Below are 27,979 nucleotides of genomic sequence, written 5' to 3'. Positions count from 1 at the left end.
TACAAGTTATTGTGTGAATACAGGTTTTCAGTTCTCTTTGGCATATACCTAGGAGTACAATTGGTGGGTCATATGGTAACTCAATGTTTAACATTTTGAGAAACTTCCAAACTGTTTTTTCCAAGTGGCTGCACCATTCTACAACCCCATTAGCAATGTGTGATGGTTCCAATTTTTTCACATCCTCAGCAGCACTTGTTATTGTCTGTTCATTGATTATACCCATCCTAGTGGGTGTGAAGTGGTATTTCATCAGGGTTTTTGTTTGCATTTCAAACAAATGACAAATGATGTTGCGCATCTTTTCATGTGTTTATTGTCCATTTGTAGATCTTCTTTGGAGAAATGTCTATTCAGATCATTTGTCCATATTTTATTTTTATTTATTTTTATTTTTTTTTTTTTTTAAAGGAGAGCACAGTTCACAGTGGCCCATACAAGGATCAAACCGGCAACGTTGGTGCCATCAGCACCACACAGCAACCAACTGAGCTAACTGGCCACCCCCCATTTGTCCATATTTTAATTGAGTTATTTAGTTTTCTATTATTTTGTTGTAAGAATTCTTTATATATTTTACTTACAAGTTTCTTATCAAATATATGATTTGCAAATATTTTCTCCCATTCAATAGGTTGCCTTCTCTCTTTATGTCCCTTGAAGCACAAAGGTTTTTAATTTTGATGAAGTCCAATTTATTTTTTCTTTGGTTGCTTGTGCTTTTGGTGTCATATCTAAGAATCCATAGTCAAATCCAAGATTATTTATGCTTATGTTTTCTCCTGAGAGTTTTATATTTTTAGCTCTTACATTTAGGTTTTGATCCATTTTGAGTTAATTTTCCTATATGGTATGAGGTAGGGGTACAAATTTATTATTTGCATGTGGATGCCCAGTTGTCCCAGGACAATTTCTTGAAGAGACTATACTTTCCTTATTGAATGGTCTTGCCACTCTTGTCAAAAATCAATTGACCACAAATGTGAGGGTTTACTTCTGGACTCTCAATTCTATTCTGTTGGTCTATATGTCTGTCTTTAAGCCTGTACCACACTGTCTTGATTACTGTAGCTCTTGTAGGAAGTTTTGAAATTGTAGTGTGAGTCCTTCAACTTTGTTTATGTTTTTTAAGATTGTTTTGGCTTTTTGGGTCCCTTACATTTCGATATGAATTCTGGGATCAGTTTTTCAATTTCTCAAAGGAAGCCAGATGGAATGTCGGTGGGGATCATTTGAATCTGTGGCTCAATTTGGGGAGATTGCCATCTTAACAGTTAAATCATCTGATCCATGAACATAGGATGTCTTTCCATTTATTTAGGTCTTCTTTAATTTCAACAATGTTTTGTGGTGTTCAGTGTGTCAAAACTGCCAAATCTTTATTTTCAGCCCACATCATATACTATAAGGTGTGATCACAAAATACAGTGAATGTTTAAATTAAAAAAATTTATTACAGTGAAAGACACATTGTCATTAATCCCCCTCAAAATACTCTCCCTCACTTCAAACACACTTATCCCATCAGTCTTGTCACTTTCTGAAACAGTTCTGGAAGTCCTCTTTCGTGAGTCTCTTTACTTCATCTTCCATCATGACAGTGCACCATATCACACATCACTTCTGGTACAGCAATTTCTGTCTAATAAAAACATTACGATGTGTCCTCATCCACCTTGTTCACTGGATCTGGCACTGTGTGACTTCTGGCTCTTCCCCAAAGTAAAAATGACCATGAAAGGAAAATGTTTTGAATCGATTCAGGACATCAAGGCAGCCATGACAGTGCAACTAAAGACACTCAATGAAAGAGGACTTCCAGAACTGCTTCGGAAAGTGGCAAGAAGGATGGGATAAGTGTGTTTGAAGTAAGGGGGAGTTTTTTGAGGGGGATTAATGGCAATGTGTCTGTTACTGTAATAATTTTTTAAAATTTAAACATTCATTGTAATTTTTTATCACACCTCGTATAACCCCTGGTTTGTTGACATCATACGGAAATAATTTTAAACAGGTACTTTTCTTTGTAAAAGGACACCACGTTCTTCATCTGAAATTATGATCCCTTTCAGTAATGATTTTTAGTTTATTATTCACCTTTTGTTATGATAATTTGTTGGCTTTGAGATTTATATAGGATTGGTACTACATTTATTGCCTGCATGAAATAGGCAAACAAACAAACAAACAAAAAACCCATACAATCCTTTTATTCTTTTATACCAATTAAATGCATCTTTATCTTTTTCTTTGTTTGCTGTGTGATTAGTCCACCCCTACTTTAGAAATTTCAGGTATAATGATACTCTGACAAGGACTATGCAGATATCCACTCTAGAATCAGGAGCCTTTAGTACTACTGAAAGGATATGGTGTCCCATCTCTCCATTTAAATGCTTTTTACTAGCTTTCAGCCCTTACTAAACAATTCACAAAGAAGCCAGCTTTATAGTTGGAGCCTGTTAATTGTTAGAAAATCCTGTCACAGAGAGACACATTTCAACTCAGTGTAAGAAAGAGCAATACCTCAGCTTCAGTTGCCAGTTATTTCCCGTAATCAGAACCCTTTTCTTATGGTATTATGGCTTTATATTGCATTATCTTTTTAGAAGCTGCAAAAGACAAAAATTTAATGCTGATTGTATTTGACCTTGGGTAAATGAATATGGCACTATAAGTCAGATTAGTAATTAATAGCAAAGGAGACATAAAACAGAATTGCAGTCAAGATATTTAATTTTTTTTCCTGAGTGAGGATTAAAGGTCATTATTGAATTGTTGAAATAATGGAACATATTTCCTATGAGAAAATATTTTAATTTAAATGGGTTATAAAAAATTAAATAAAAAATGAGAGTTATACTTTTACATAGCTAAATTTCTTACACACATAAGAATATGTTAGTTTAAAAAAATTGATATCTTCAGAGTAATGATTCTTTTAGGAAATTAGCAGGAATTATTCTGGCAGAGATGTCACAGTTACTTGTAAACTGTTGTTCTCCTGATTTTACTGATTTAGTTTATTATTTTAGTATTTTATACATATTGATTTATTGTTTACTGATTTAGCCTACTATTTTGGTATTGTATAGAAAAAACTTTATATTTTCCTGAACTATGGTAGAGCCAAGGATTACAGTTCTTATGGAAACTTCCATAAGATGCCTTTATGTAATCTTTGTGCTATTCCATTGCCTTGTTAAATAAAAGAGGACTTTAAATGGGGCATTGAAAAATCCTAATCCTAATACATATCGAAGGAATGAGTTAAAATTTGCTATTTTGCAGTCACCATTTACGCAAAAATCATCAGTGGATGTTTTTAGAGAACAGAGTATATACCCAGTCCCAAAGCGTGTTCCTGCAAATTGTTTACTAATTATAAAGAGAAAGGAAATACCTCTATAAGTACTGAATTTTAGGTGGACACCACCTTAACCAAATGATCTAAGTTCACATCACCAGTGAGACAAATTAACATCATGTGCCTCCTGATGTAATGTGCTTGAGAAAGACTCATCATTTATTCCACCCAAAATATATAACCTGAATCTCATCATGAGGAAACAGACCAGATCCAAATTGAGGGATATTTTAAACCACTGGTTTGTATGAGTACTCTTCAAAAATTTCAGTGTCATTAAAGAGAAAGTCTAAGGACTTGTTTTAGAATAAAGGAGACTGAAGAAATGATGGATGATATACGTGTGTGGAGAGAGAATGCTATGTGGCAAAATATTAACAATTGTACTATTATTACCGTTTCCCCATATATTTGAAGGTGTTTCAAAATAAAAAGTTAAAAATATCCTAATCCTGTACAACCTGAGATATGTTTGTCAAGTTTGCAGTGGCTGCAGCCTGCATTTATGCCTTTCAGGGGGTACCATTTATTAGCCCTTACTTGTTTTTGCCATCCCCCAACTTCCTGATTCATTGCAGACTCTGTGCCATTCCTGGCATCACCTTGAGTATCTTCACTGTACAGCTGACTAACCTCAAAAAATGAGAGTTAACTCAACGTGTTAACTCAAATACGTTGACATTTCAGTTCTTTGACCTCCTAAACTCCAGCAGCCCCCTCAGCTTCATTTCCTGGCCCCTGTAGCCACCTGGATCAGCTCCACCTCTGCGCTCTTGGATTATTATCCCGTTCTCTGGTCTCTCGATCTTCACTGAAACCTCCGGGCCGTAAACCCTTCGCATGTGTCTCTGTCTCCCAGCCCCGTCTTTTCTTTACTTTATTCTCCATCCATCTTTCCCCATCTTCTATTGGCTATCATTTGAACCAATTAACAGACCATACACAGTATCATATTTTAGGCAACTTAAAGGAGAATAAGTGAAATGTTTAATGTTCCTAAACCAATTGCCAGAAAACTTTGGCTACAATTCCTTGATGGGAAAGCCAAGGATGTTAGTGACTTGACTTGGATTTTTATACAAGGATAATTCAGAATTTTTAAATAGCCTTTAGAATTAGTCATCTTCGTCCAGAAGCTTCTGATTTGTGTGTTCCTGTTTTGTCCTTGATTGGTTATTTTCAGCTTCACTATGTGCAATAATAGGTAGGCTGCAGCTGTGGCATTAAAAAAACATAAAGGGAGGAATTAGAGTATTTTATAGCTGGAAAGGATCCTAGCGATCACAAATCCCAAGTTCTTATGGTTCACATGAGAAATTGAGGACCCGGGAGGTTAGTGATTTGCCTGAGGTAACACAGCACCTGGTTGAGTCAGGACCAAAATGAAAGTCTCCAGATTACAAATTCAGAACTTTTTCTATTATCCCATGTGGATGGGTTGGGGGGGTGGGCGAGTGCATGAGTAATAAAAAGTCAAAGAAATGACCTCTATATTCTTGCCCTTCTCTGACTAGAAGGCCAGAGATCTAAGAACGATAAAACTGATCTCTTTTGTCATTTGGGGAAAGTGTATAGTTTTGTTTAAAATGTCTGCCATTCTTTTGACACTTAGGCTTCATGCTTTACTCTCACTTCCCTCTTGTTTAAGAAAAATGTTTTCTGGGGAAAAAGATTCTGTGTTGTATGTACTCTTGTTCTGGAGGGATGCCAGCGTTTGTGGATGAGCAAGCCTCATGGTGTCCTTGCCTTGTTTGCTGCCCAAGAAGCAGGCTTTGTGACCATCTCATGCTTTGAGCTCTTTTTCCAGTGAAGTTGGAAGACTCTCTGGGATAGCTCCACACTCTAGCAGATGGCAGATATATAACATCTGTAAATAAAAACAACAACGATGAAAACTGTAGTCCTAGAGTTCAGCCATATCTTATTCTCATCATGCTTTGAATAGCTCAGTTAATAGATGCTTTTCTTCCTTGTTTAAAACCTTTTGCCACTAGATGGTTCATTCTCTTTCCAGTTCATTTGAATTCATTTTGATCAGTTTTATCACATTTGTGCCTCTCTCTCTTCTTGACTGTATGTCAGGCCCCTTAAAGTTACATTAAATATTCACTCATCCTGGTGCTTCCTTAGGAGGCCTCTACCAGAATTTCAAAAGCAGAGTCTTTAAATGCCTTATCATTCTGAATATAAAGCTTCTTGTTTAAAGATCTGTCAAATAAACTCCTATTTCAAAAATAAAAACAAACCAACATAAGACTCCGCCAGTCAGCATGAAGAGAAACACAAGACAGAAAGTCTTAACTAAACAGTAATTTCATCCATTCATTCATTCAAATTTTTATTGAGCATCTACTATGTTCCACGGGCTGTTCCAGACTCAGGGGATATAGCAGTTAATCAGATGGACCAAAATCCCAGTCCTTACAGAGATTACATTCTAGTGGAAGGAGGCACACAATAATAAATGAGTAAAATATATGCTATATCAGATGGTGATAAGTGCTCTAGAGAGAAAACAAGGAAGGAGTCAGGCAGTATGGGGGAGGGGTGCCATTTTAAAAAGGGTGGTCAGGAAAGGCCTCACTGAGAAGGTGACTTTTGAGCCAAGACTGTGCACTCTAAGGTAGTGAGCCCTGTGGGTCCTGGTTGGCACGGCTCTTCTTGCTCCTGGCTCTTGGGTTTTAAGATGGTAGTCTGTTTGTCCATAGTAGTTTGTGAAGTTTTTAATGAAATATTATGTATAATCAGGAAGTCTTTGGGGGCACTAGAAATTGTTAGCCTGGAGAGCGACTATTACCTGTTATTTTTGCCTTACTTTTTTGAAAAAAAGTTTCTACCATTTATTGAGTGCTATCTATATGCCAGGCATTATACTAAGCATTTTATATCAATCAATCAATCAATCAACCAATCAATCAATGAGTATGTGACTAATATATCAGCACATTACTAATTTATTATTATATATTATTATAACAGCCCTAGAAAGTATTTATTCATTTTTTAATTCAGTCATTCAACAAATATCCATTACTGGGCCTTGCCCTAGGTGCTGTGGCTATAGCAGTGAACAAAATAAAGTCCCTATTCTCATGTAGCTTAGCTAATAGGGGATGATAGACATTAAACACATAAACATAAACTATATAGAATGTCAGATGGTAAAAAGTGCTGTGGAGAACAATCGAGGTGGTAAAGAGTATAGGGAACATGTGGTGGGGAAGATGTGGGAGGGAGATACTGTTCTACATACTGTCTCATTTTTTTATGGCTGATTCCAAATGCCACACTGGGCTGTCTAGCAAAATGGTAATGAGCCCAGGTTCTGGAATTACAGAGATCTGCATTTGACTGTACAGTCTCCCACTGACAAGTGATGTGACCCTAAACCAGTTCTTTCTGAGTCTCAGTTTCCTTATCTGTAAAATAAGGATAATGACACTTGATAGGATTGTTGGGAGGACGAGATCAAATTAAATTATCCATATAAAGCACCAAGCGCAGTGCCTGTCACCACAAAGCAAATATTCTGAATTTATCATTTGTTTTGCTCATTGACCCCTTCTGTGGATATTTAACTTCTTACAAAATACCATGATAATGATCATCACCAGATTAAAGAAGCCATTAAAAAAACAAAAAGCAAAACAAATAAACAAACAAAAAACAAGGAAAACCCCAGCTTGGCAATAGAGAAACCACCTGTGCCACACACAGAAAATTGGCCAGGTACCTAATTAAACCTATGCTGTTGCTTCCTCCTAGAAACAAAAATAGAAGGCTCTTGGGGCACATAAGGCAAAGCTTTTCTTTTTGTCTTTTTTCTACCTGGAGTTAAGGTGACAGGGAAGATGGCCCTGTTATACCATGAAACAGCAGGACCAGAAGTGGACCGAGGCTGTCTGACAGGTTCAGAACTGGACGACACTGATCTTCAGCTCTATGGGGAGGGTTCAGGGTTTTGGAGCCAGCGACCCCCTCAAGTAGGGTCCATCATATCTGAGCTCTACTCTTTGCCATTCCGGAGGTTTTTGCTCCAGAGGAGGATCCTCAGCTGGCTAGGGTGCCCTGCAGTGGTGAGCTTTTAGCAGTGTGATGTAGGTACGCCCGACCCTGCCCTGCCAGTCTCCTTCCCTCTCCTGGAGAGGGTGCCATGAGAACTGTATGCCCAAGCAGCAACAGCAGGATGTGGCTCAAAGTCTTTTTAATCACGGCTGCCCAAGTACTCAAAAATCCCAACGTGGCACTCTAGTAAGGGCCTGAGCTGGAGCGCCCAGGACGTTGGAGGCAGAGGTCCAAGCTGCACCTACTTTTCCCACCTCCACGGGACTAGCTCATCAGGCAGGGTTTAGTCAGGAGGCAGAAACCAAGAGTGATTCTGAATGGAGAGAACTGAATGGAAACCACTGTCAACTAGGGATCAAATTGTTACTTGGTAACTGAAAGCGTCCCTGAAAAAGAACTCTTAAGGCATATGAAGGTAGCAGCTGCAGGAAAATTACCACCTGTAGGGCTGAGAGAACAAAGGGGAAAGATTGGAATTATTAAAATTTAGTAATTTGGAAGAGAGGTGCTGCAGAACTGCCACTCAGACCTTTGAGAAGAGGGGCCTGCTCAGCTGGTGCTGGTGTGTCTGGGGGGCTGCCGTGAGGCTGGTTTTTCAAGTGCTGGGTAAACTGCAAACTGGATCCAATGTGCTGCAAGGAGAAACTGCTCTGGGGGTGAAGAGCATGTGTTAGGCTACACTAGCCGGAACAGGAAGTAGACATGAAGGATTGTGTCCCGTCCTTCCTCTGGCCTCGCCATCTCCTTCTACTGCCCTTATTGACAAGAGCCAAACATGGAGCAACTGGCAAAGCAGAAATGTAGCCTGTAGGGTCCCAGCCTCAGCGCCAGCAAGCTGAGGAGAGATGTGTGGGGTGAGAACTGACACATGATAGCTGAGGAAGTGGCATTCATGTTCAGGTGTAGGGGCTCAGGTATAGGAATGCAAACGTAAACAGAGATGGTGGATTCCCAAGGGCGGGGGTTGAGGGTGGCTCAGCTTACTGACTTTGGAGTAGAAGAGGAAGTACAAGAGAGAGGGAACTGAGCATGGCTGTCTACTTTCCAAGGTGCAGGACTCACACCCACTAGTTAAAGATGAATGTACTGTATGCTTAGCAACTCCTCCTCCCCTGGGGAGTGGCCGGGGTCCCGGGAAGGGACTGGATAGAAGCAAAAGATGGGAGAGAGGGCTTAGATGGCCCCTTTCCCCTTACGGGGGAGGCGTTGAAGTAGTGGTATATGTAATGTGTCTAGGTGAGTGCCGGGCACATAGCAGGCACTTAGTAAATGGTGGCTATTATTCAAAGGAAGGAAAAGTACAAATAGATTAGGGAATGAAGTAACTGGATATAGTAGAGAGAGCCCAGGATTTGGACTTGGAAGACCTGAGTCCATACTAGATAAGTGACTTGGAGCAAGATCCTTGCTTCTCTAAACCCGAAGTTTCCTTATGTGTAAAATGGAGATATAGTACTTGTGAGGACTAAATATCTTACAGTAGACCCTTAATATATGGTAACTATTTGGTTCAATTACCAGTTATAGAAATAATAGCAAGCTTGATTATTTATTACTGATGTTGCTAATACTAAATAGAAGAAACTTTACACATCATTTATTCCAGTACATCATTGTGTAGATGAAGAAACTGAGGCACAGAAAAAGGTCAATAGCTCTATGGAGGTTAAGAGTTTGGGCTGTGGGGTCAGTGAGACTTGGATTCAATTCCTTACTATTTCCACTCATTGGCTAAGTGACCTTAATTTAGTCTCTCCTAGCTTCACAGTGTGGCAGGGACTGCAGGAATGAATCCATGGCCTGGCCCTCAGTAAGTGCTCAGTAAATAGCACTGGAACACTGGGCTTGGTGAACAGAGAGCCTCCGGGGTGAGGGTTGGTTTGACATGACAGTGACTATCCCACAGAACAGAACTTTCAGGTGATCCCGGGCTCTCCGTAATGATACGGTGAGAACACGAGATTTCAGCCATGGTGCTACCGTTTATTTGCTTTGCAACATCCAACAAGTTACTCGTATTTCTTCTTCCTGTGGTTTTTTTCCCCTATAAAGATCATGACACTTGACCTTCTGTCTATTTCCTGGGCTTTCTGGAAAGCTGAATAATGAAATGAGAGTCTGGAACCCGAGGGCCTTAAAGAAGCTCATAAATGAACAGCCTCAGCTGACTAGTGTCTACTCACTCGGTGTACCACACAGCAGCAAGGCTGCTGGACCGGAGGCTGGGTTCTTGCTTTCAGAACCAAAATTGTCCTTGTTATAATCAATTCTTAATTTTTATGTGCTAACTGGGAAAAATTATAGCACGAATAAAAGGAGCCAGCTGGTGTTGGTTGATTACTCTTCACTCTAAAACTTGAGGAAGGCATAAGAGAATATATTTTAAATGTCATTATCTTTCAGCTGATCTCTTTCTTCAAAACTATGAAGCTACAGGGTGGTTCAAAGGTGACCAGCCCCAGAAGAGAGTCAGGGTGCCTGAATAGTCCACAAACAAGACAATACTTATCATTACAGTTTCCATTTAGTTAGCATGTGCTTTACACCAGGCATTGGGCTAAACTCTTCACCTGTAGTATCTCATTTTGTCCTCATACCGTGTTTCCCCGAAAATAAGGCCTACCTGGACCATCAGCTCTAATGCATCTTTTGGAGAAAAATTAATATAAGACCTGGTCTTAAAATAAGACCAGGTCTTTATAATATAATATAATATAATATAATATAATATAATATAATATAAATAATAATAATATAATATAATATAGTATAGTATAGCATAACATAGAATAGCATAGCATAGCACAACATAATACTGGGTCTTATATTAATTTTTGCTCCAAAAGATGTATTAGAGCTGATGGTCCGGCTAGGTCTTATTTTCGGGGAAACACGGTAGTAACTCTATGAGGGAGGGAGGTGTGTTCACCTATCCATCTGTCTCTTATCAACTGAATCTCATGTGTAGAAGCTGGAGTGAATTATACTTCCTCAATTCATTATACATTGTTACCGTTGGTCTGTGCAAGATCCTTATGTTAATTAATTTGCTTATTCCCCGTTATCCATGTATCCAACGCTCATTCACCACTCCCCTATAAATAACCAATTTATTAGGTTTAGTGTGTATCTTTTCCTTTGTGTGTATTTTTATGAAATGTATACGGTGGTTTTGTGTATGTGTATTTTAAATTTGTATAAAATGGTATCATGTTATATTTCATTCTGTCTCTTAACTTTTTAATAACTCTTTTAACCGAAGCACAATTTTTTAAAAACCCATTCACATTGCTATGGATTTATTTAATCCATTGCTTCCACTTGTGGCATAATACTCCATGGTTACACCTACCACAGTTACACATTGTCCTTCCTAGTGATGGACAGCCAGGTTGCGTTGGTGTCAAACTTCCTACTTCCACACATAGTAACATTTATCATCATATGGCTCCTTTATGGACTGTGTGAGAATTGCTTTGGGGTGTATAGTGAAGAATGGAATTGCTACTTTATGGGGCATATGCAGACTTTATATGCCTAGGTGCTATTATCATCCCCATTTTACAGATGAGGAAACTGAGGCTTTGAGAGTTTTAATAACTTTCCCAAAGTCACATAGACAGTAACCAGCAGACCTGGGATTCAAATTCAGACAGTCTTGCTCCAAAAGTTCTACTCTTGATGGCTGTGCCATCATTCTTTTCTGAGTATTGGGGACAGTTTATAAAAACAAGAAGGTAAATCTCATTGTTTGTAGTTCTTATGTTCTTAGAATTGAGGAATCCGGGTGGACTGATTTTTTTTTTTTTTTTTTCTGATGCACCTGCTTCCTCCCATAGCTGCATAGTAACTGTTTTTCTCTGACTTTCATGTCCTTTGGGTCTGCAGTACTGGCTGCCACATTAGTAATCCAGAGCTGGTACCGGCGTTACCGTGCTCAATTAAAGACCAGAGAACGCTCTGCCCTCCACATCTTCCAGTCCATCGAATATGCTGATGAACAAAGCCAACTGCAGGTCTGTTTTGCAAGCTTGTCTCTTCGTTTGGTAACATGCTTCTCTTTACCCCTTGTTTTTGAAAGAATGACAATTTGGGTCCATTTTAAGCTAAGGAACCTTGGTGAAAGGATTTAATAGAAGATACAATGACATTGTCTTGGAGCTAGCTGTTGAGAGAAAGTATGATTTGGGATGAGGATGGTGTTTTTCAGTTCTGAAGTTCACATTTTTAGGAGGGCTGCCAGATGTTTATTTAACTAATAAAAAATGGTCTTATTCTGTTTGGGGGCACGTGCCCCAGTGGGAAGTAAAGTTGTTACTTTATGAGGGAAAAACACTTTTAAAAGTTAAAAAAAATAGAACAATTTCCTGGGAACAAACCTTTGAAAGTTCTAGAAGAAAATATAGATGGGTCTTTTTCAAGATAGGAAGGCCTTTTTTACGCTTGCAAAAATGATATATAAATCCAGCTGTGATGCTTAATAGGAAAGTACTTTTGAACAAGAAGATCTTAGAAAGATCTCCAATATAACTGTTAATGAAAACAATTAACTTGAAGAACAAAATGTAGAGTTTTCGCCCATATATGTGAAAGAGAATTAAACATACAGCAAAAGTCTGGAAAAAGATATACAATAAAGTGTTTACAGTGGTTATTTCTGGGGACAGGAGTGGTATTGATGGGTGAGAGTTGAGTGGGAAAGGAATTCTCATTTTCATTCTGTATCGTTTGTAGTTTTCAACAATCATATTTATCTGTAAATTAATTTATCACATAACCTTTAAAAATAATTAAGAAAATTTCAAAAAGAATGAAAAGGAATTGGCAGCTATAAAACTGATATACTATGATTCACTTAGATTCTCCCTTTGTCCTGATTAGGAGCTCACAGGTGGGCTGCATTTCAAGCACTGTAGAATACAGTGATGAATATAAAGGTAGAGTGAGCTCTCAAATCCATATGCTTTATGTACATACATTCCTGTATTAGTACATTCTTTAACGTTGACTCTTTTTAAATAGCAGATGTATTGAGATATAGTTCACCTATTTAAAGTGTAAAATGTAATGGCCATTGGCATATTCACAAAGTTGTAACCATCACCACAATAAATTTTAGAACATTTTCATCACCCCTCAACCCTTGCAGAAAACTCTATACTCATTAGCAGTCTCTCCCCAACCCCAGCCCCTGGCAACTGCTAATCTGTTTTCTGTCCTTATGGATTTGCCTTTTCGTGTAAATGGAACGACACAATATGTGATCCTTTTTGTGTCTGACTTTTATCACTGAACATATCGTCTTCAAGTTTCATCCATGTTGTAGCATGTATCAGTACTTCATTCCTTTTTCCTTTTTTTTTTTCTTTTTCTTTTTTAAAAGGAGCGCACAGCTCACAGTGGCCTATGTAGGGATCGAACCGGCAACCTTGGTGCTACTATCACCACGCTCCAACCTTCTGAGCTAACCAGCCACCTCCTTCATTCCTTTTTATTGCTGAATAATATTCCATTGTATGGATATAGCACATTTTGTTTATTCATTCCTCAGTGGATAGATTATTTGAATTGTTTTCATTTTTTGGCTATTGTAAATTATGCTGCTATGAATATTTGTGTGCAAGTTTTTTAGGTGAACATATGTTTTCAGTTCTCTCGGGTGTATACCTCGAAGTGAAACTGTTGGGTCATCTGTGTTTAACTTTTTGAATAATTGCTAAATTGTTTTCCAAAGCAGCTGCACCATTTTACATTCCCACCAGCAGTGTATGAGGGCTCCAATTTTGCCATATCTTTGCTGACACTTTTTGATTATAGCCATCCTAGAGTGTGTGAAATGGTATTTCATTGTGGTTTCTATAGACTCTTAATTGATAAACCCATCAACAGTATTAAAATCATACATTTTGATATTTTTATGGAAAGTCTTCCTTCCCTGAACTCCCACACCTACTCCCAGATTGGTAAGGTTCTTTAGTGTTCACTCTTCATGGGAGGCAGAGCTTGGAGAAGGAGTTATTTGTGCTGTATAAATGCAGGTCTTTGCAGGTCTCCCTCTCTCCCTTCCTCCTTATTTCATTTCACAAATATATTTGATGTTTAAGGGTATCCCTTAGCTCTTAATCTCACTACCAAAAGGAAAAGAAGAGATCATAATGAACAAAATCTAGTAGTTGTCTTAGGTTGGTTTCCCAGGAGCAGAATCTGAGACAGGTTTACTGGTACAAGTGATTTCCTGAGAGAGTGTTCTCAGGAAAAACCTATAAGGGAGTGAAGAAAGCCAGATAGGATGGGGGAAGAAACTAGGCAAAAATGTGATTTCTGGACAAATCTGACCTCAGCCTGATTCCATTGGGAGCTCTGTAGTGTGAAACGCATCACAAATTTCGTACTGACCAGTGACGAGGGAGGTGGGGGCTAGGCTGTAGTACCTTAGCTTCAGTTAGTCATTTTCTATGGGCAGCTCCCCAGGAGAGGGATATATGATATCCTATGCAACTGTGGGGGACGTGTCACCCATCTGCCAAGGGCAATCCCTGGGAGGAGGGGAACAGGTAGAGGTGGAACCCATTAGCACCCAGGGCAGCTGGGAGATGAGTACCCTAGAAGAGTAAAGGGGAGTTTCAGGGAACACCAACAGCATTTGCCACACAGCTGTTTGGGGTTCATTAATTGATTAATGTATTTTTATTTTGTTCAGCTATCCAATTTCTTTACCTTCGTGTTGGAACACTACAGACATATCCGCGCGAAAGATCTCAGTAAGTAAAAATTTTGTCTTTTGAAAAACAGTCATTATATATTGAATTGTTCTCATCGAGGGATGTAAACTCTGAAGATGGGAGAACACTAAGCAATTTAAAAGATGCAAACCTGTCTTGTCTATGTGACACTAACCTGGTAAATTCAGTTCAGTTGGCTTTTCTTCCCCCCTCTGATTGGTGTCAACTAAATTGACCATTTACTTTTTTCATTTTCAAAAAACTGAATTAGATTTCATTTAGCATTAATTTGTTGAATACCTTCTCTGACCACAATCTATTGATGTACAATTTTAGCTTACTAAGGAGGATCTGATTTTTTTATCCATGAAACTTTTGTGCTGAGAGATCAAAATACCTTGAGTATTTCATGGAACAGATCTAGGGGGAAATGGTGGATTAAACACAGTTGGCCCCATCGTGTTTCTGTTTTCTGCATAGCTATCTACCTGTCTGTTTATCTACCATTTAGTCATTCTGAAATGACTAACTATATCATTTCAGAGACAGGCAATTAGGTGTGGTTCAAAAATGATTTTAGAATAATAGTTATTCACAAGGCATGTATTTCTTTTGCAAATTTAGATTTGCCTGTTATCTTCAAGGTAGATACTAGATTTAAAATTTTTTTCTTTAGTTTGGGCCAACTATTTTTTGCTCTAATTAAAAATGTTTATGGCATTTAAAAGCGTATTTTAAATAATCTAGTGAGCACCCTTTGAAGTGGCAAAAGAATGGCGTTTTAATGGCATGCTTTGAGCTAAATACATATGTATGAAAATAATTAAAGCATTTAATGATCTATGGAAGCTTTTCGAATGGTTGAATAGCCAAACCTGAGGAGTGGGGAGTGGGTGGAAATGGATATTTTGCCATTTTCATTCTTTTAGATAATTGCAATTTGAAGAGAGTTGTTTGTGCTTCATGTTCTTTGGCAAAAATATTTTTTAGAGAGAATATAATGATAAAATGAAATAATAATCATATTTCAGTTGGTCCGTGCATCAGAATCACTTATGGAGATTTCATAGCCACAGATGGCTGGGTTACAGTCCAGAGATATTTACTCAGGTTCTGTATTTTTTAAAAATCTGCATTTAAAAAAATTTCTGCAGGTGATTTAAAAATACTAATTTTTTTTTTAATCAAAGAAGGGGACAGTGGTTTAATCTTCTTATGAAAACTTTAATTATAGAAAAGTACACAAATCATAAATATATGACTTGATAAATTTTCTCAAAGTAAACACCCTTCTAACATGTACCCAGAACAAGAAAGAAAAACATTCTCAGAGCCACATAACGCCCCCTGTCCCGCCCCCCAATCACTACCCAATCCCCATATCTACTTTCCTGATTTCTACATCCTAGATTAGTTTTGCTTGTTTTTGAACTTCTCTACATAAATGGAAGCACAGAGATTTGAGTCTGGCTTCTTTGACTCAACGTAATATTTCTGAGAATCATCCATATCTTTGCGATCCGGTCATTCTTATTGCTGAATAATACTGCGTTTTACGAATATATCAAAATTTATCATTCTACTGTTCATGGACATTTGGTTGTTTTCAGTTTTGGTAATTTTAATGGTGCTGCTACGCATATGCTTGTACATGTCCTTTTTGGTGAACATATGTATCCTTTTCCTTTGCTATATTGCTCTGTAGTCATTTTCAATTATCTATTGCTGCATAACAAACCACCCCAAAATTTAGTGGCTTAAAAACAAAAGCCATTTAATTGCTTGTGATTCTGTGGGTCAGGGGCATTTGAACAGGGCTCAGTGGCGATGACTTGTCTTTGTTTCATGCGGTATCCGTTGGGCTCACTCAACCTAGCTGGGTGGGGCAGGGACATCCAAATAGTTTTACTTACATGTCTGGGACTTTGATGTTCGCTATGGACTTGGACACCTTAATTCTCCTCATGCAGCCTCTCTGTCCTAAAGGATATCCTAGACTTCGTTATATGACAGCTGGATCCCACGAGGGCAAAGGCAGAAGCTGCGAGGCCTCTTAAGGTCTATGCTCTGGAACGCACACAAAATCAGTTCTGCCATATTCTGTAGGCCAAAGCAAGTCACGAGGCCAGCTAAAGATTCAGAGGGGTTAGGAAAGATCTGTCTCTTGCAGGGAGCAGCAGCAGCATATGGGGATATGGGTACAAGGAGGCATGTTTCATTGGGGGCCATTATTATAAAGATGTACTACAACTCAGGAGTGGAAGTTTTGGGTTATAGGGCCTGCATATGTTCAGCTTTATTAGATACTGACAAACAATTTTACGAAGTTGTTATACCAAGTTTTACTGCCACCAGTGTATGAGAATTCCAGTTGTTCCATATCCTCACTAACACTTGGAATTGTCCTTTTCAGTAGCCAATTGGCTAGCTGGTTACAGCCGATGGCCAACCAATTACAGTTAATTGTCATTCACTACCCGAGCCAGCACCTCCCCACGCGTGGCTGAGAGCCTCGAAACTGCTCTCTGGGACTCTTTCCCCACACGTACTCCAGGGGAAACTTTCTTCTTCTTAACTCTACACACTGAAATAATGTGCTCCTCTTGGGAAAATAACAACTACAACAACAAAAACCCCCCAGCTGTTTCACTATATCATCTTATAACTGACTAAGTAATCCCAACTCTGTGAGGTATAAAAAAAAATATGATTTTCTTTTCCCCATCATTGCCTGCACCCATGCTCTATCAACTCTCCCTTTCTCATCAGCTGGCGTATCATGTTCCGGTTAATAAAACTCAGTCTTGTTGTTTAAGAACAAAATAAAAATACTGTTTTTCTTCTTAAAAAAAAAAAAAGAGGCTCAGTCTGGCCCTTCCTTCCTTACATTTGCTGACCCTCATTCCTGTAATACATGAAAAAGCACCATTCCCTAAACCAATTCTTGGTCAAAACTACTCAAAATGAAATATCAGCAAACATCAAATCATATTCCTGCCGCTGGTTTTTAGCCACATTAAAAAAAAAAAGGAATAACACAGATTCTCTTTCTAATGTGTAGTTAATGTGGGTCATGTATGAAAACAATTAAAAGCTTTAACATTTCAAATCCAAGCACTGTCTTTGTGGGCTGTCACTACTATAATGAATTATAATGGTTTAATGAATGCCAACACTCGTAAATGAAGATTTGTGCAACATGTTATTAGAATTAATAATTACCTATTTGTTATACAAGTCCATCAACATGAATCTAAACTAATTAAATATAATAAAATTTTGAATTATAACTGAATGGTAACTTCACAAGCTGTTCTAAAGAAAATACCTCAAAAATGCCCCCTACACACAATCTTTTCTTTTACCCAGTACAGACTCAAAATCTGGACAGGGAAAAATTTAAAGCCCATAATTAAAAAAAAAAAAAAAATTGTGCCTTTACTGCCCACATGTTACTTTGAAAACAAGCTCCAGATATTGCTAGAAAAAGAAAAGCAGCAATTAAACTGCATTTACAGATATTTCATTTCTTATTTATGAGTCTGGATTAAAACCATGGGTGTCCATATAATAAATTCAATAGATGCTAAAATGATATTTCATAAAATTTAACACCTGTTCGTGATTTTTTAAAAACTCAGAAATCCAGGAATGGAAGGATACGTCCTTAACATAATTTTTAAAATTTAAATCAACAATAATGATTTTTCCATTAAATCATTAACAAAACGAGGATGCCTGCTTTCGTTTCATTTTAACATTGTTCTGCTATCTCCAGCCAATGGTTAGTTTAGCTCTTAGCTAAACTAAGAGCAATGACTATTGGGTAGAAAAAATGTAAAATTAAAGTTAGTTATGGCCAGTGTGATGAAATAGCTACATTCAAGAAAATCAGTTGAAAAACTCCAAGAATTGGTAGGAGAATTAAAATAATACAGAGGTTAATCACACTGGTTTGAATCACAGCTTCACCATTGATGAGATGAAGAACCTTGGGAAGTTAACCTTCTAAGCCTCAGTAGTCTCATCTGTAAGAAGGGGATAATAATACTAATCTCACTGGTTTGTCATGAAGACAACGAAATGACATGTTTAAAGCACTTAAAGACATGGCAGATGGCAAACACTTAGTAAATATCATCAATAACTTCATTAATGTTATTACTCAATAGTAGCACAATAAAAATAAATAGATATAAATCAAAAGGTTTACTAAATACCACCAATAATCATTGGGGAGATATAACGGGAAAAATATCTTATTCACCACAGCAACAAAAAATATAAAATACCTGGTCTGATAGGACATTTTGCTAATCCGGGAAGCAAAAAGAAAAGTCAAAACAATACTTCCACACACTCCATTCCACTCCCCACTTCACCAGTCTCTGTTTAAACCTACTGCTATGTATAGCAGCTTTGGCTTTCTACCTGTGGGAGGAGGCTGACTTGAAAAAGTAGACTGGGGAACAGGGCTGTGTTGATTGGTTGGTTGGTTGGCAGAGAAGCGGACCTCAGGTTGCAGATCGTGTGGATCCTGCTTCCTGTGTCTCCAACCCAGCCGCCAGCAAGAACACAGTGTTATGACTCCCCTATTTATGGCTCCGTGGGTGTTCCTATTTGGCCTCACCATGTCCTGCGTTCTTATGTGGGGAGCAGACCAGAGGCCCCGCAGGCCGCCCTGCACGACAGCAAGATACATCTCTAAGAATGACAACCAAGTAGAAATGAGTGGCATGATCATTAAGATAGTTTAGTAGAGTACTGTCTACATAATGAATATGAGATAAAATTTCCCATGATGCTCTGCATTTCTAGTTTTCGAACGTAAAATGAAATAATTAAGTTATTCTCAAATCTCAAACCAAATCCAAATGAGAAAAATAACCTCTGCTGGATCATACCGAAGATAGACATCATTACTCCTAAATTCAGCTTCTTATAAAACATCATCAACCACCACCAAAAAAATATTGGGTACACAATAATTTAGAAGGCATTTTTAAATTACTAAATATTATGGTTTTAGGGGAAAAAAATCAAGTTTAGTTCTTAATTGTAATCCCTCAGCATAAGGGAATCATGAAAAATCGTATTCTGTCTACATCTGCTAACATCATACCTTCCAAACATGTCTACCGTAAATATTCAACAAGATAGAAACTGCTTGCAGACAACTTCTGATTAATGGCCTTAGTAGCAATTCAGTGTTAATGAGTTGAAGAGTATGTCATCATCCTCTGTGTTAGTTATCTATTACTGTAATAATACTGTGTATTAAACAACCACAATAGTTCAGTGGCGGGCAGCCGGATGGCTCATTTGGTTAGAGCGTGAGTTCTGAACAGAAGGGTTGCTGGTTGGATTCCCACATGGGCCAGTGAGCTGTGCCCTTCACAACTAGATTGAAAATGACAAGCTGCTGCTGAGCCTCCGGAGGGGCGGCTGGATGGCTCAATGGTTAGAGCATGAGCTCTCAACAACAAGGTTGCCAGTTCAATTCCCGCATGGGATGGTGAGCTGCGCCCCCTGCAACTAAAGATTGAAAACGACAACTGAGGCCGGCCCGGTGGCTCAGGCGGTTGGAGCTCCGTGCTCCTAACTCTGAAGGCTGCCAGTTCGATTCCCATATGGGACAGTGGGCTCTCAATCACAAGGTTGCCAGTTCAACTCCTCGAGTCCCGCAAGGGATGGTGGGCAGCGCCCCCTGCAACTAAGATTGAACACGGCACCTTGAGCTGAGCTGCCGCTGAGCTCCCGGATGGCTCAGTTGGTTGGAGCGCGTCCTCTCAACCACAAGGTTGCCGGTTCGACTCCCACAGGGGATGGTGGGCTGTGCCCCCTGCAGCTAGCAATGGCAACTGGACCTGGAGCTGAGCTGTGCCCTCCACAACTAAGACTGAAAGGACAACAACTTGACTTGGAAAAAGTCCTGGAAGTACACACTGTTCTCCAATAAAGTCCTGTTCCCCTTCCACAATAAAAAAAAAAAAAAAAATCTTTAAAAAACAAAAAGAAAAAAAAAGAAAACGACAACTGGACTTGGAGCTGACTTGGAGCTGAGCTGCGCCCTGCACAACTAGATTGAAGGACAATGACTTGGAACTGATGGGCCCTGAGAAACACACTGTCCCCCAATATTCCCCAATAGCAATTTAACAACAACAACAAATAGTTCAGTGGCATGTAATAATTTCCTTTTGCTCACAAGTCTACAGATTACCTGAGCAGTTGTGCTGATCTTGGCTGGCTTGATTTGGCAGTTTTTCGAGCCTTGCCTGGAGTTCACTTGTGTGTCTGGAGGTCTGCTGGCTGGTGGCTGATCTAGGACTGCCTTGGCTGGGCTGATTCAGCTCTGCTCCACGTGGTGTTGGAGCTTTCAGTAGGCTAGCCTAGGCTTTGTGGTAGTGGCATGGTTTCAAAAGAGGGAGCATGGAAGCATACAAGGCCTCCTGAGGCCTTGGCTTGGAATTGGTACGTGACACTTCCATCCCATTTTTTAGGCCAACACAAGTCATGAACCCAACCCAGTTTCAAGGGCAGGGGAAATAAACTCTTGGTGAGAATAGCTGCAAAAATCACACTAAAAAGAGCATGGTTAGAAGTTGGGGTAGAGAATTGGCGTGACTGTTGCAATCAAGCTACTACATCCTCTTTCATGTTTCTTCAGCTGAATTGGCCAGATTTCTGTTCTTGGGCTGATAGTTTCATGGGCAGTCTAGCAAGAAAGGGACCCTGGATCTCAGCACCTACTGAAATGGGCAGTGCAGGCAATCTGTTATATAGAAATGTGTCTCCGAGAGAGGCCCTTTGGTATTTCTGCTGATGGTTTGTCATCTAACTCTATCTGCTTTGTTACCAAGAAGAAAAAGAAAATCATGTCAGAAAATGTGTTTTTATGTGAAGAGGGAAACAAATCAATTACAACTAAGTAAAATTTGAAGTATTTAACGGGAAAATTGAATGTCTTAATTTAATTTTCTGTAGATCATGAATAGAAGCAGATATTTGAACAAAATGCAGTGCATTGTTATATTCTCAACCCTATTTGTAAAAATCTGAGATGGAAGAGTGGGCAAAAAATGTAGAGCTAGAGCTTCAGAGCATCAAAATACCTTGAATGACCAGTTTTCCCTATGCTTCTCCTTCTACTCCCCACTGATGAACTTACCATTTTGTTAAAATGTCCTCCCAGGAAGGGATGATGTGAATGTATGTGCTGGTCTCAGAGCAAATCATTCCTCATGGTTATATGTGGAATATCTCGGTAATCATGACATTTAGCACAGTGCCTTACGTGGGCGAGGCACTCAGGAAGGTATTTATGGCATTTAAGTATGGGAATGTTGATTTTCCCTCCCTTTCTGTCTTTTTCAGGATTAGTCAATCGACTGTATGTCTCCAGCCAGCATGAAAGGGATATAATGGACGACGACGACGACGGGATGCTGTCAGAAATCTCAGACATCTACGGCGGTCCTCAGCTGCAATTTCCCCTCACTTTTGCTGATGTTGAGTCACTTATTGAGGGCTACAAGCAACATCAGGCGAGTGGAAGCAGATACTGCCTTGATTCTTATACATAAACAATGAGGATTTGTTGAATGAATGAATGAAAACACTACAGCAGAAATGCATTCCCTTGGGAAAATGCTTCACAATAAATGAGAGCTACCCTCTGCTTTGCTTAACCCATGAAATAGAAGTATCCTCATATACACGGAAACCTCCTCTATCTATAGCTTGCAGCATTTCCTTTTTCTTTTTCTGAGATATAATTCACATACCATAAAATTTTCCATTTAAAGTATACGATTCAGTGGCTTTGCATACAATTCAGAAGATCGTACAACCATCACGAATATCTAATTCCAGAACATTTTCATCACCCCCAAAAGTGCTGTACCCCTTGCCATTGCCTCCTCCCCTACCCCTGGCAACCAGGGGTATTATACATTTTATCTCTATGGATTTGTCTCTTCTGGATATTTCATACAAATGGAATCATACAATATGTGGCTTTTTGTGTCTGGCTTTCATTTAGCATATGTTTTTAAGGTTCATTCATGTTACAACTCCTTTATTTTTATGGCTGGCTAATATTCTATTGCATGGATGTACCATTTTTGTTTATTAGTTCATCAGTGGATGGACATTTGGGTTTTTTCCCTACCTTTTGGCTATTATGAATATTCATGTACAAGTTTTTATGTGAACATATTTTCAGTTCTCTTGAGTATATACTAAGGAGTGGAATTGCTGGGTCATATGGTTACTTTTGAGGAACTTCCAAACCGTTTTCCACAGCGGCTACACCATTTTAACATTCCTACCAACAATGCATGAGGGTTCCAATTTCTCCAGGTTTTTTGCCAACACTTATTTTCTGTTTCCTTTGTTTTTTTTTTTAAATTTAATTTAATTTTTATTAGGCCATCTTAGTTTTGTGTGAAGTGGTATCTCATTGTAATTTTTATTTGCATTTCCCTAATGACTAAATGGATGTTGAGCACCTTTTCATGTTTATTGACCATTGTACACGTTCTTTGAAGAAATGTCTATTTAGATTCTTTGCCTATTTTGAAGTCAGGTTGTTTGTCTTTTTATTGTTGAGTTGTAAGAGTTCTTTATATATCCTGGCTACAAATCCTTTATCAGATATATGATTTGCAAATATTTTCTCCCATTCTGTAGGTTGTGTTTTCACTTTCTTGATAATGTCCTTTGATTCACAAAAATTTCTAATTTTGATGAAGTCCAATTTATCCATATTTTTCGTTTGGTAGCTTGTGCTTTTGATGTCATATCTAAGAACCCATTGCCAAATCCAGGGTCATGAAGATTTACCCCTATGTTTTCTTTTAAGAATTTTATAGCTCTTACATTTAGGTTTCATTTAGGTTTATTTCTGTATAATTTCTGTACATAGAATGAAGTAGAGGTCCAACTTCATTCTTTGCATGCGGATATGCAGTTGTTCCAGCACTTTTTGTTGAAAACTCTGTTCTTTTCCCCACTGAATGGTCTTTGTACCCTTGTCAAAAATTAGTAGTCCATAGATGTATGGATTTATTTCTGGACTCCCAATTCTATTCCATTGGTGTATGTGTCTATCCTTATGCCAGCACCACATTGTTTATTGATGTGGTATATTACATTGATTAATTTTCTTATGTTGAACCACCTTTGTATTCCTGGAATAAGTGCCATTTGATCACGGTGATAATTCTTTTAAAATTCTGTTGGATTTGGTTTGCTGGTATTTTGTTGAGGATTTGCATTTTATTCATAAGGGATATTGGTCTGTATTTTCTTTTCTCATGGTGTCTCTATCTGGCTTTGGTATCAAGGTAATACTGGCCTCTTAGAATGATTTAGGAATTGTTTCCTCCCCTTCTATTTTTTGGAAGAGTTTGAGAAGGATTAGTGTTAATTATTTAAACGTTTAGTAGAGTTCGCCAGTGAAGCTGTCTGGTCTTGGACTTTTCTTTGTTAGGAGGTTTTTGATTACCAATTCAGTCTTTACTTGTTTTAGATACACTCGTAAGTTTGGATTTTCTGTTTCTTCTTGAGTCAGTTTTGGTAATGTGTGTGTTTCTAGAAATTTGTCCCTTTCATCTAAGGTATCTAATTTGTTGGTGTACAGTTGTTTATAGTATTCTCTTATAATTCTTTTTATTTCTTTAAGGTTGGTGGGGATGTCTCCACTTTCATTTCTGATTATAATTATTTGCATTTTCTCTTTTATTATTATTGTTTTTGGTCAGTGTTGCTAAAGGTTGTCAATTTTGTTGAACTTTACAAAGAACCAACTTCTGAATTTTGTTGATTTTATTGGTTTTCTGTTCTCTATTTCATTTATTTGCTCTCCAATCCTTATTTTCTTCCTTCATCTATCTTTGGTTTAGTTTGTTCACATTTTTCTAGCTCCTTAGTGTTAAGTGAGGCTTTTCATTTGAGATCTTCTTCCTTAATGTAGGTCTTCATGGCTAAAGAGTTCTCTCTGAGCATTGCTTTTGCTATATCCCATACGTTTTGGTGTATTGTGTTTTCATTTTCATTCATCTCAAAGTATTTTCTAATTTCCCTTGTGATTTGTTCTTTGACCCATCGATCGTTTAATAGTATGTTGTTTAATTTCCACATATTTGTAAATTTTCTAATTTTCCTTCTGTTATTGATTTCTAGTTTCATTCCACTGTGGTCAGAGAAGATACTTTGTATGCTTCCAATCTTTTAAACTTTATTTATTAACATGTGGTATATTCCAGAGAAAGTTCCATGGGTACTTGTAAAATATGTGTAGTCTGCTGTTCTTGGGTAGAGGTTTCATTGTGTGTAAGGTCTCTGAAGTCTCTGTTCCTTTAAGTTGTGTTCAGCTAGTGTTTTGACAGAGATTTCCTTGAACCCCAGGAGCTATTAAATAGAAAAGAGAAGAAAAGAAAAGAAGAGAAAAGAAAATCCTTGTCTTTGCAGATTGGCTCGGTACACTCCTTCACTGCTTAGCTAGGCTGTTTACAAATCTGTTTTAGCCTTCACTTTCTGCTTGCACTGAGCCATTTTTATGTCGCCTTTTCTTGATTTAGCCTTTGTTTGATTGTTATAAATTTTGACTGTTTTCCAGAGCTCTGACAAAGTTGATTCTGACAGGTGTTTTTGCTTGATTTTTTAAAATGTTTCTGTGAAGCGACCTTGGAGCTACTTACTCCCATTATTTTCTCTGACCTCACACCAAAACCTTCATTCTCTGGTTGGGACCCTAAGGATGTACCCTAGGAGTCCAAGTGAACTGGAAGTAGACTAGGGATTGAACCAAAGCTTTGAATCATCTAATTTTTGAGATTGAATTGAGATCACCTTAGATAGCTAGTGTTCCTAGACACTTACCAAAATAAAATTTACCTCCTCTCTGGAGGAAAATAGGCCTCAAATTATTTCTCCAACTTTTCATATACAATGTCCAGAACTTAATACAGATACCAACCAGGCATAGGAGGATACAAGATTCATGAAAGAAAACTGAGGATTTAAGAATGCTTTTGTGGGAAAAATCCTTAGCAGTCTGTTAGGTCTTTGATAGCCAGGAAATACGGGTCTCTCCCCACTAATCAACATGAGGGGCCCTTCTCTTTTCTTCTAATTCTCACATTGCTTCAAATCCTGATTCTTTTCTCTTAAAAAAATGGTTTAATCATGAAAATTCTTCAAATTTAGATCATGTTTTGGGGGTCTGGGATAGGAAATAATTTTATTATTTTAATAGCTATAAAAATGGAAATTTCAGGACACCATGAGACGTCATTATTCCAAAGGGCTCCATCTGTGCTGACTCCCATACCCAAAGCAGTATCTGAACAATATGGAGATAGGACCCCCCCTCCCAGCCTTCAGTAATCTAAATCAGTGCTGTCCAATAGACATAATGTGAGCCACATACATAATTTAAAATTTTCTAGTGGCTGTGGCAGATGATCAAAACTGTCTGACACACTTTGAGCTTGTTATAGAAAGAAAGTCTAACCTATTCCGGTGTTCTCCTCCAGGAGAAAAGCCGTTATATAGACTTAAACAGTGTTCCGGAAGAAAAAAACATTTTTTCTAGTAGTTGCATTAAAAAACTAAAAAGAAATAAGTGAAATTCGTTTTAATACGTTTTATTTAATCCAATATAAAATTATCATTTTAATATGTAATCATATTAAACATTTTTAATGAGACATTTTACTTTTTTTTCCATACTAAGTCTTTGAAATCCGGTGTGTATCTTGCGCGTATAGCACATCTCAATAGCCCCTTGGGGCGAGTGGCTACCGTATTGGGCAGTATTGGGCAGTATACGTACGAACAGGCCTGACCCTTAAAATGGTGTTAGCATCTGCTAAATTTGGATCAGCTATATTACCTTTTAACGTATGTATTTGGAATATTTTATAATTTAAAAAAGGGAGAATGACGTACTGGATTTAAAACAAACAAACAAAAAGCCCAGGGAAGGAAGTGGAGTAAATCTGTCCAAAACAATGATGTCATCAAGAATGTAACTGGAGGAGAGCAATGGAATGAAGAGTCATAATGAGAAACAATCCAAATAGTTTATTTGGGTTTGTAACATGTATTACATTTACACTTGGATGATATAAATGTGCTTGCTGTTCTGTATACTCTCACGTCTGGGTACCAACAATTGAGCCACACCTGGGATGCCAGTCTCGGGAGTTCCTTGCGGCTTATCTTGCTGCCTTTTGAGATTCCCCCAACCCAGAACCATCACCTAGTTTCCATCCCAGGGTAGCAGGATGTCCCCATCAAAGGCAAAGCAGTCCCTCTTCAGCAACGTCTCTCTACTTCTCATTCTCTTTCACATTCTCTCTCCTTTCTCTCCTTCTCTTTATTTGTCTGCATACTTCTTTAGGCCAAAGGAGTCTCCTGTTCTTCCATCACTTCTCTTGGGCTCTACGGACCAAGAATAATCAGAAATGTTCTATGAATGGGTGACATCAATTAAGAACATGAGAGTATAAATGTCCTAAGAATCATTCATTCATTCAATTTACAAATCTGAGTGAGAACTTATTATATGCCAAACACTGTGCTAGAATCATCTGTTTGGGAATAATTTAGAGATGATCCTGAAATTGAGCTACCTGAAATATGTTCACATGCTTTACCTTTATAGCTTTCTATTCAATCATGCCTTTGTTCCTAGTTCATGATATCGATTTCCTCTGCTTTGTCTCACAGTTACTTCATGCATGTTATGTCTTAGAGATACTATTTGAAACCAAGAAAGCCCTGAAGCAAATGCCGAATTTTAATCTCGTAAAAACTTCTCCCTCCAAAGAGGTAACAATCTGTGGTAAGTTTCACAGCAGAGTTGCCAAATTAATATTTTGGAGCCTCTTGGTTCCACGTCATTTGCCTAACTCGAAAACTGTGTAAATTGGACTGTGTTAAGGGAAAAGTGTTAATATAGAGTTATCTATCATGATAATACTGTTCCCCATCTTGTCTTTGCAAAAGCATACCAGCTGGTAGGAATTAATTATGTGAGAAATTAAAGAACTCATAGCTTTTTATAAAGGCAGGCAGCATTTTAATACAGAAAACCACCCATGGGTGGAATAGGTGTTCTTTGCCCTCCGTCTAGCTCTCATTATCTTTGTTCCATGTTGCTTTCCCTGGGTGGGCCTCTGCATGCCACTTAGGCTGGGAAGAGAAAAGCCCCAGGCTGGGTGGAGATTCAACTCTCTCTGCCCTTGGCTGCTGTTTTAAATTTTTCCAACTGGTCTCTGCAGCTTTTTGAAGAGTGGGAATGTCCCAGAAATCTGTTCCTTGTTCTTCTAAATAACAAGATTGAGATTTTGTTATCCTATAGGCCAGCCTGGCAGGATGTTGCTTCAAGAAACAGTACACATTGAAATTCAACACAGTTGGTGCTCAGCATGCTTGCACCTGTCTGAGAATGGAGTGCGTGGAAGGAACAGCAATTGCCTTAACTTCTAATTAAGACTTTAGGTTACAAAACAGTGATTGTTATTTTCCAAATCAGTTTTTAGCCCGTGTTTCTTTTACTCTGGCAGGTAGAAGTGGATTTGACAATCCAATTAAACCATTTCCATTTCTAGCATCTGATAGTGTCGACAGCGACTTGAGATAGTGGTACATGCTCCATGACATGCCCTGACTCAGGTTTTTGAAGAGTCCTTAATGGTTCAGTTCCAACCTAATCAGGCGACCACGTCTCTGCCTAGCAGATGATACATCTCTGCCGCGGGTGGGGGCCTTTGATTCGAGGCCTCCCCAGCTCTTACTTTTCATGGAGATG

The 27,979-nt window shown here is 38.4% G+C and overlaps 1 protein-coding gene, 1 long non-coding RNA gene and 1 other non-coding gene across 3 annotated transcripts in view; 2 read left to right on the top strand and 1 right to left on the bottom strand.

The window, feature by feature from the left end:
• PPEF1 (protein phosphatase with EF-hand domain 1) overlaps positions 1-27,979 on the top strand; it is an 84,624-nt gene that overhangs the window by 16,206 nt on the left and 40,439 nt on the right. Inside the window, exons 3-6 of the mRNA XM_033111042.1 lie at positions 11,321-11,448; positions 14,133-14,193; positions 21,532-21,701; positions 26,896-27,010. Of these exons, the coding sequence (XP_032966933.1) occupies positions 11,321-11,448; positions 14,133-14,193; positions 21,532-21,701; positions 26,896-27,010 (474 nt within the window). The remainder of the gene's footprint in view (positions 1-11,320; positions 11,449-14,132; positions 14,194-21,531; positions 21,702-26,895; positions 27,011-27,979) is intronic.
• Positions 25,604-25,727, top strand: LOC117030425 (small nucleolar RNA SNORA28). The gene has a single exon (XR_004424394.1). It is a non-coding gene; the product is annotated as a small nucleolar RNA SNORA28 (small nucleolar RNA).
• LOC117025224 (uncharacterized) overlaps positions 26,385-27,979 on the bottom strand; it is a 69,369-nt gene continuing 67,774 nt past the window's right edge. The window contains exon 3 of the long non-coding RNA XR_004423567.1: positions 26,385-26,607. This is a non-coding gene — a long non-coding RNA (uncharacterized LOC117025224). The remainder of the gene's footprint in view (positions 26,608-27,979) is intronic.

Source organism: Rhinolophus ferrumequinum, chromosome X, assembly GCF_004115265.2.
Source record: "Rhinolophus ferrumequinum isolate MPI-CBG mRhiFer1 chromosome X, mRhiFer1_v1.p, whole genome shotgun sequence".
Lineage (NCBI taxonomy): Eukaryota > Metazoa > Chordata > Mammalia > Chiroptera > Rhinolophidae > Rhinolophus > Rhinolophus ferrumequinum.
The sequence above is the reverse complement of the archived record's forward strand: the minus strand, read 5'-3'. Positions and strand labels throughout refer to the sequence as shown.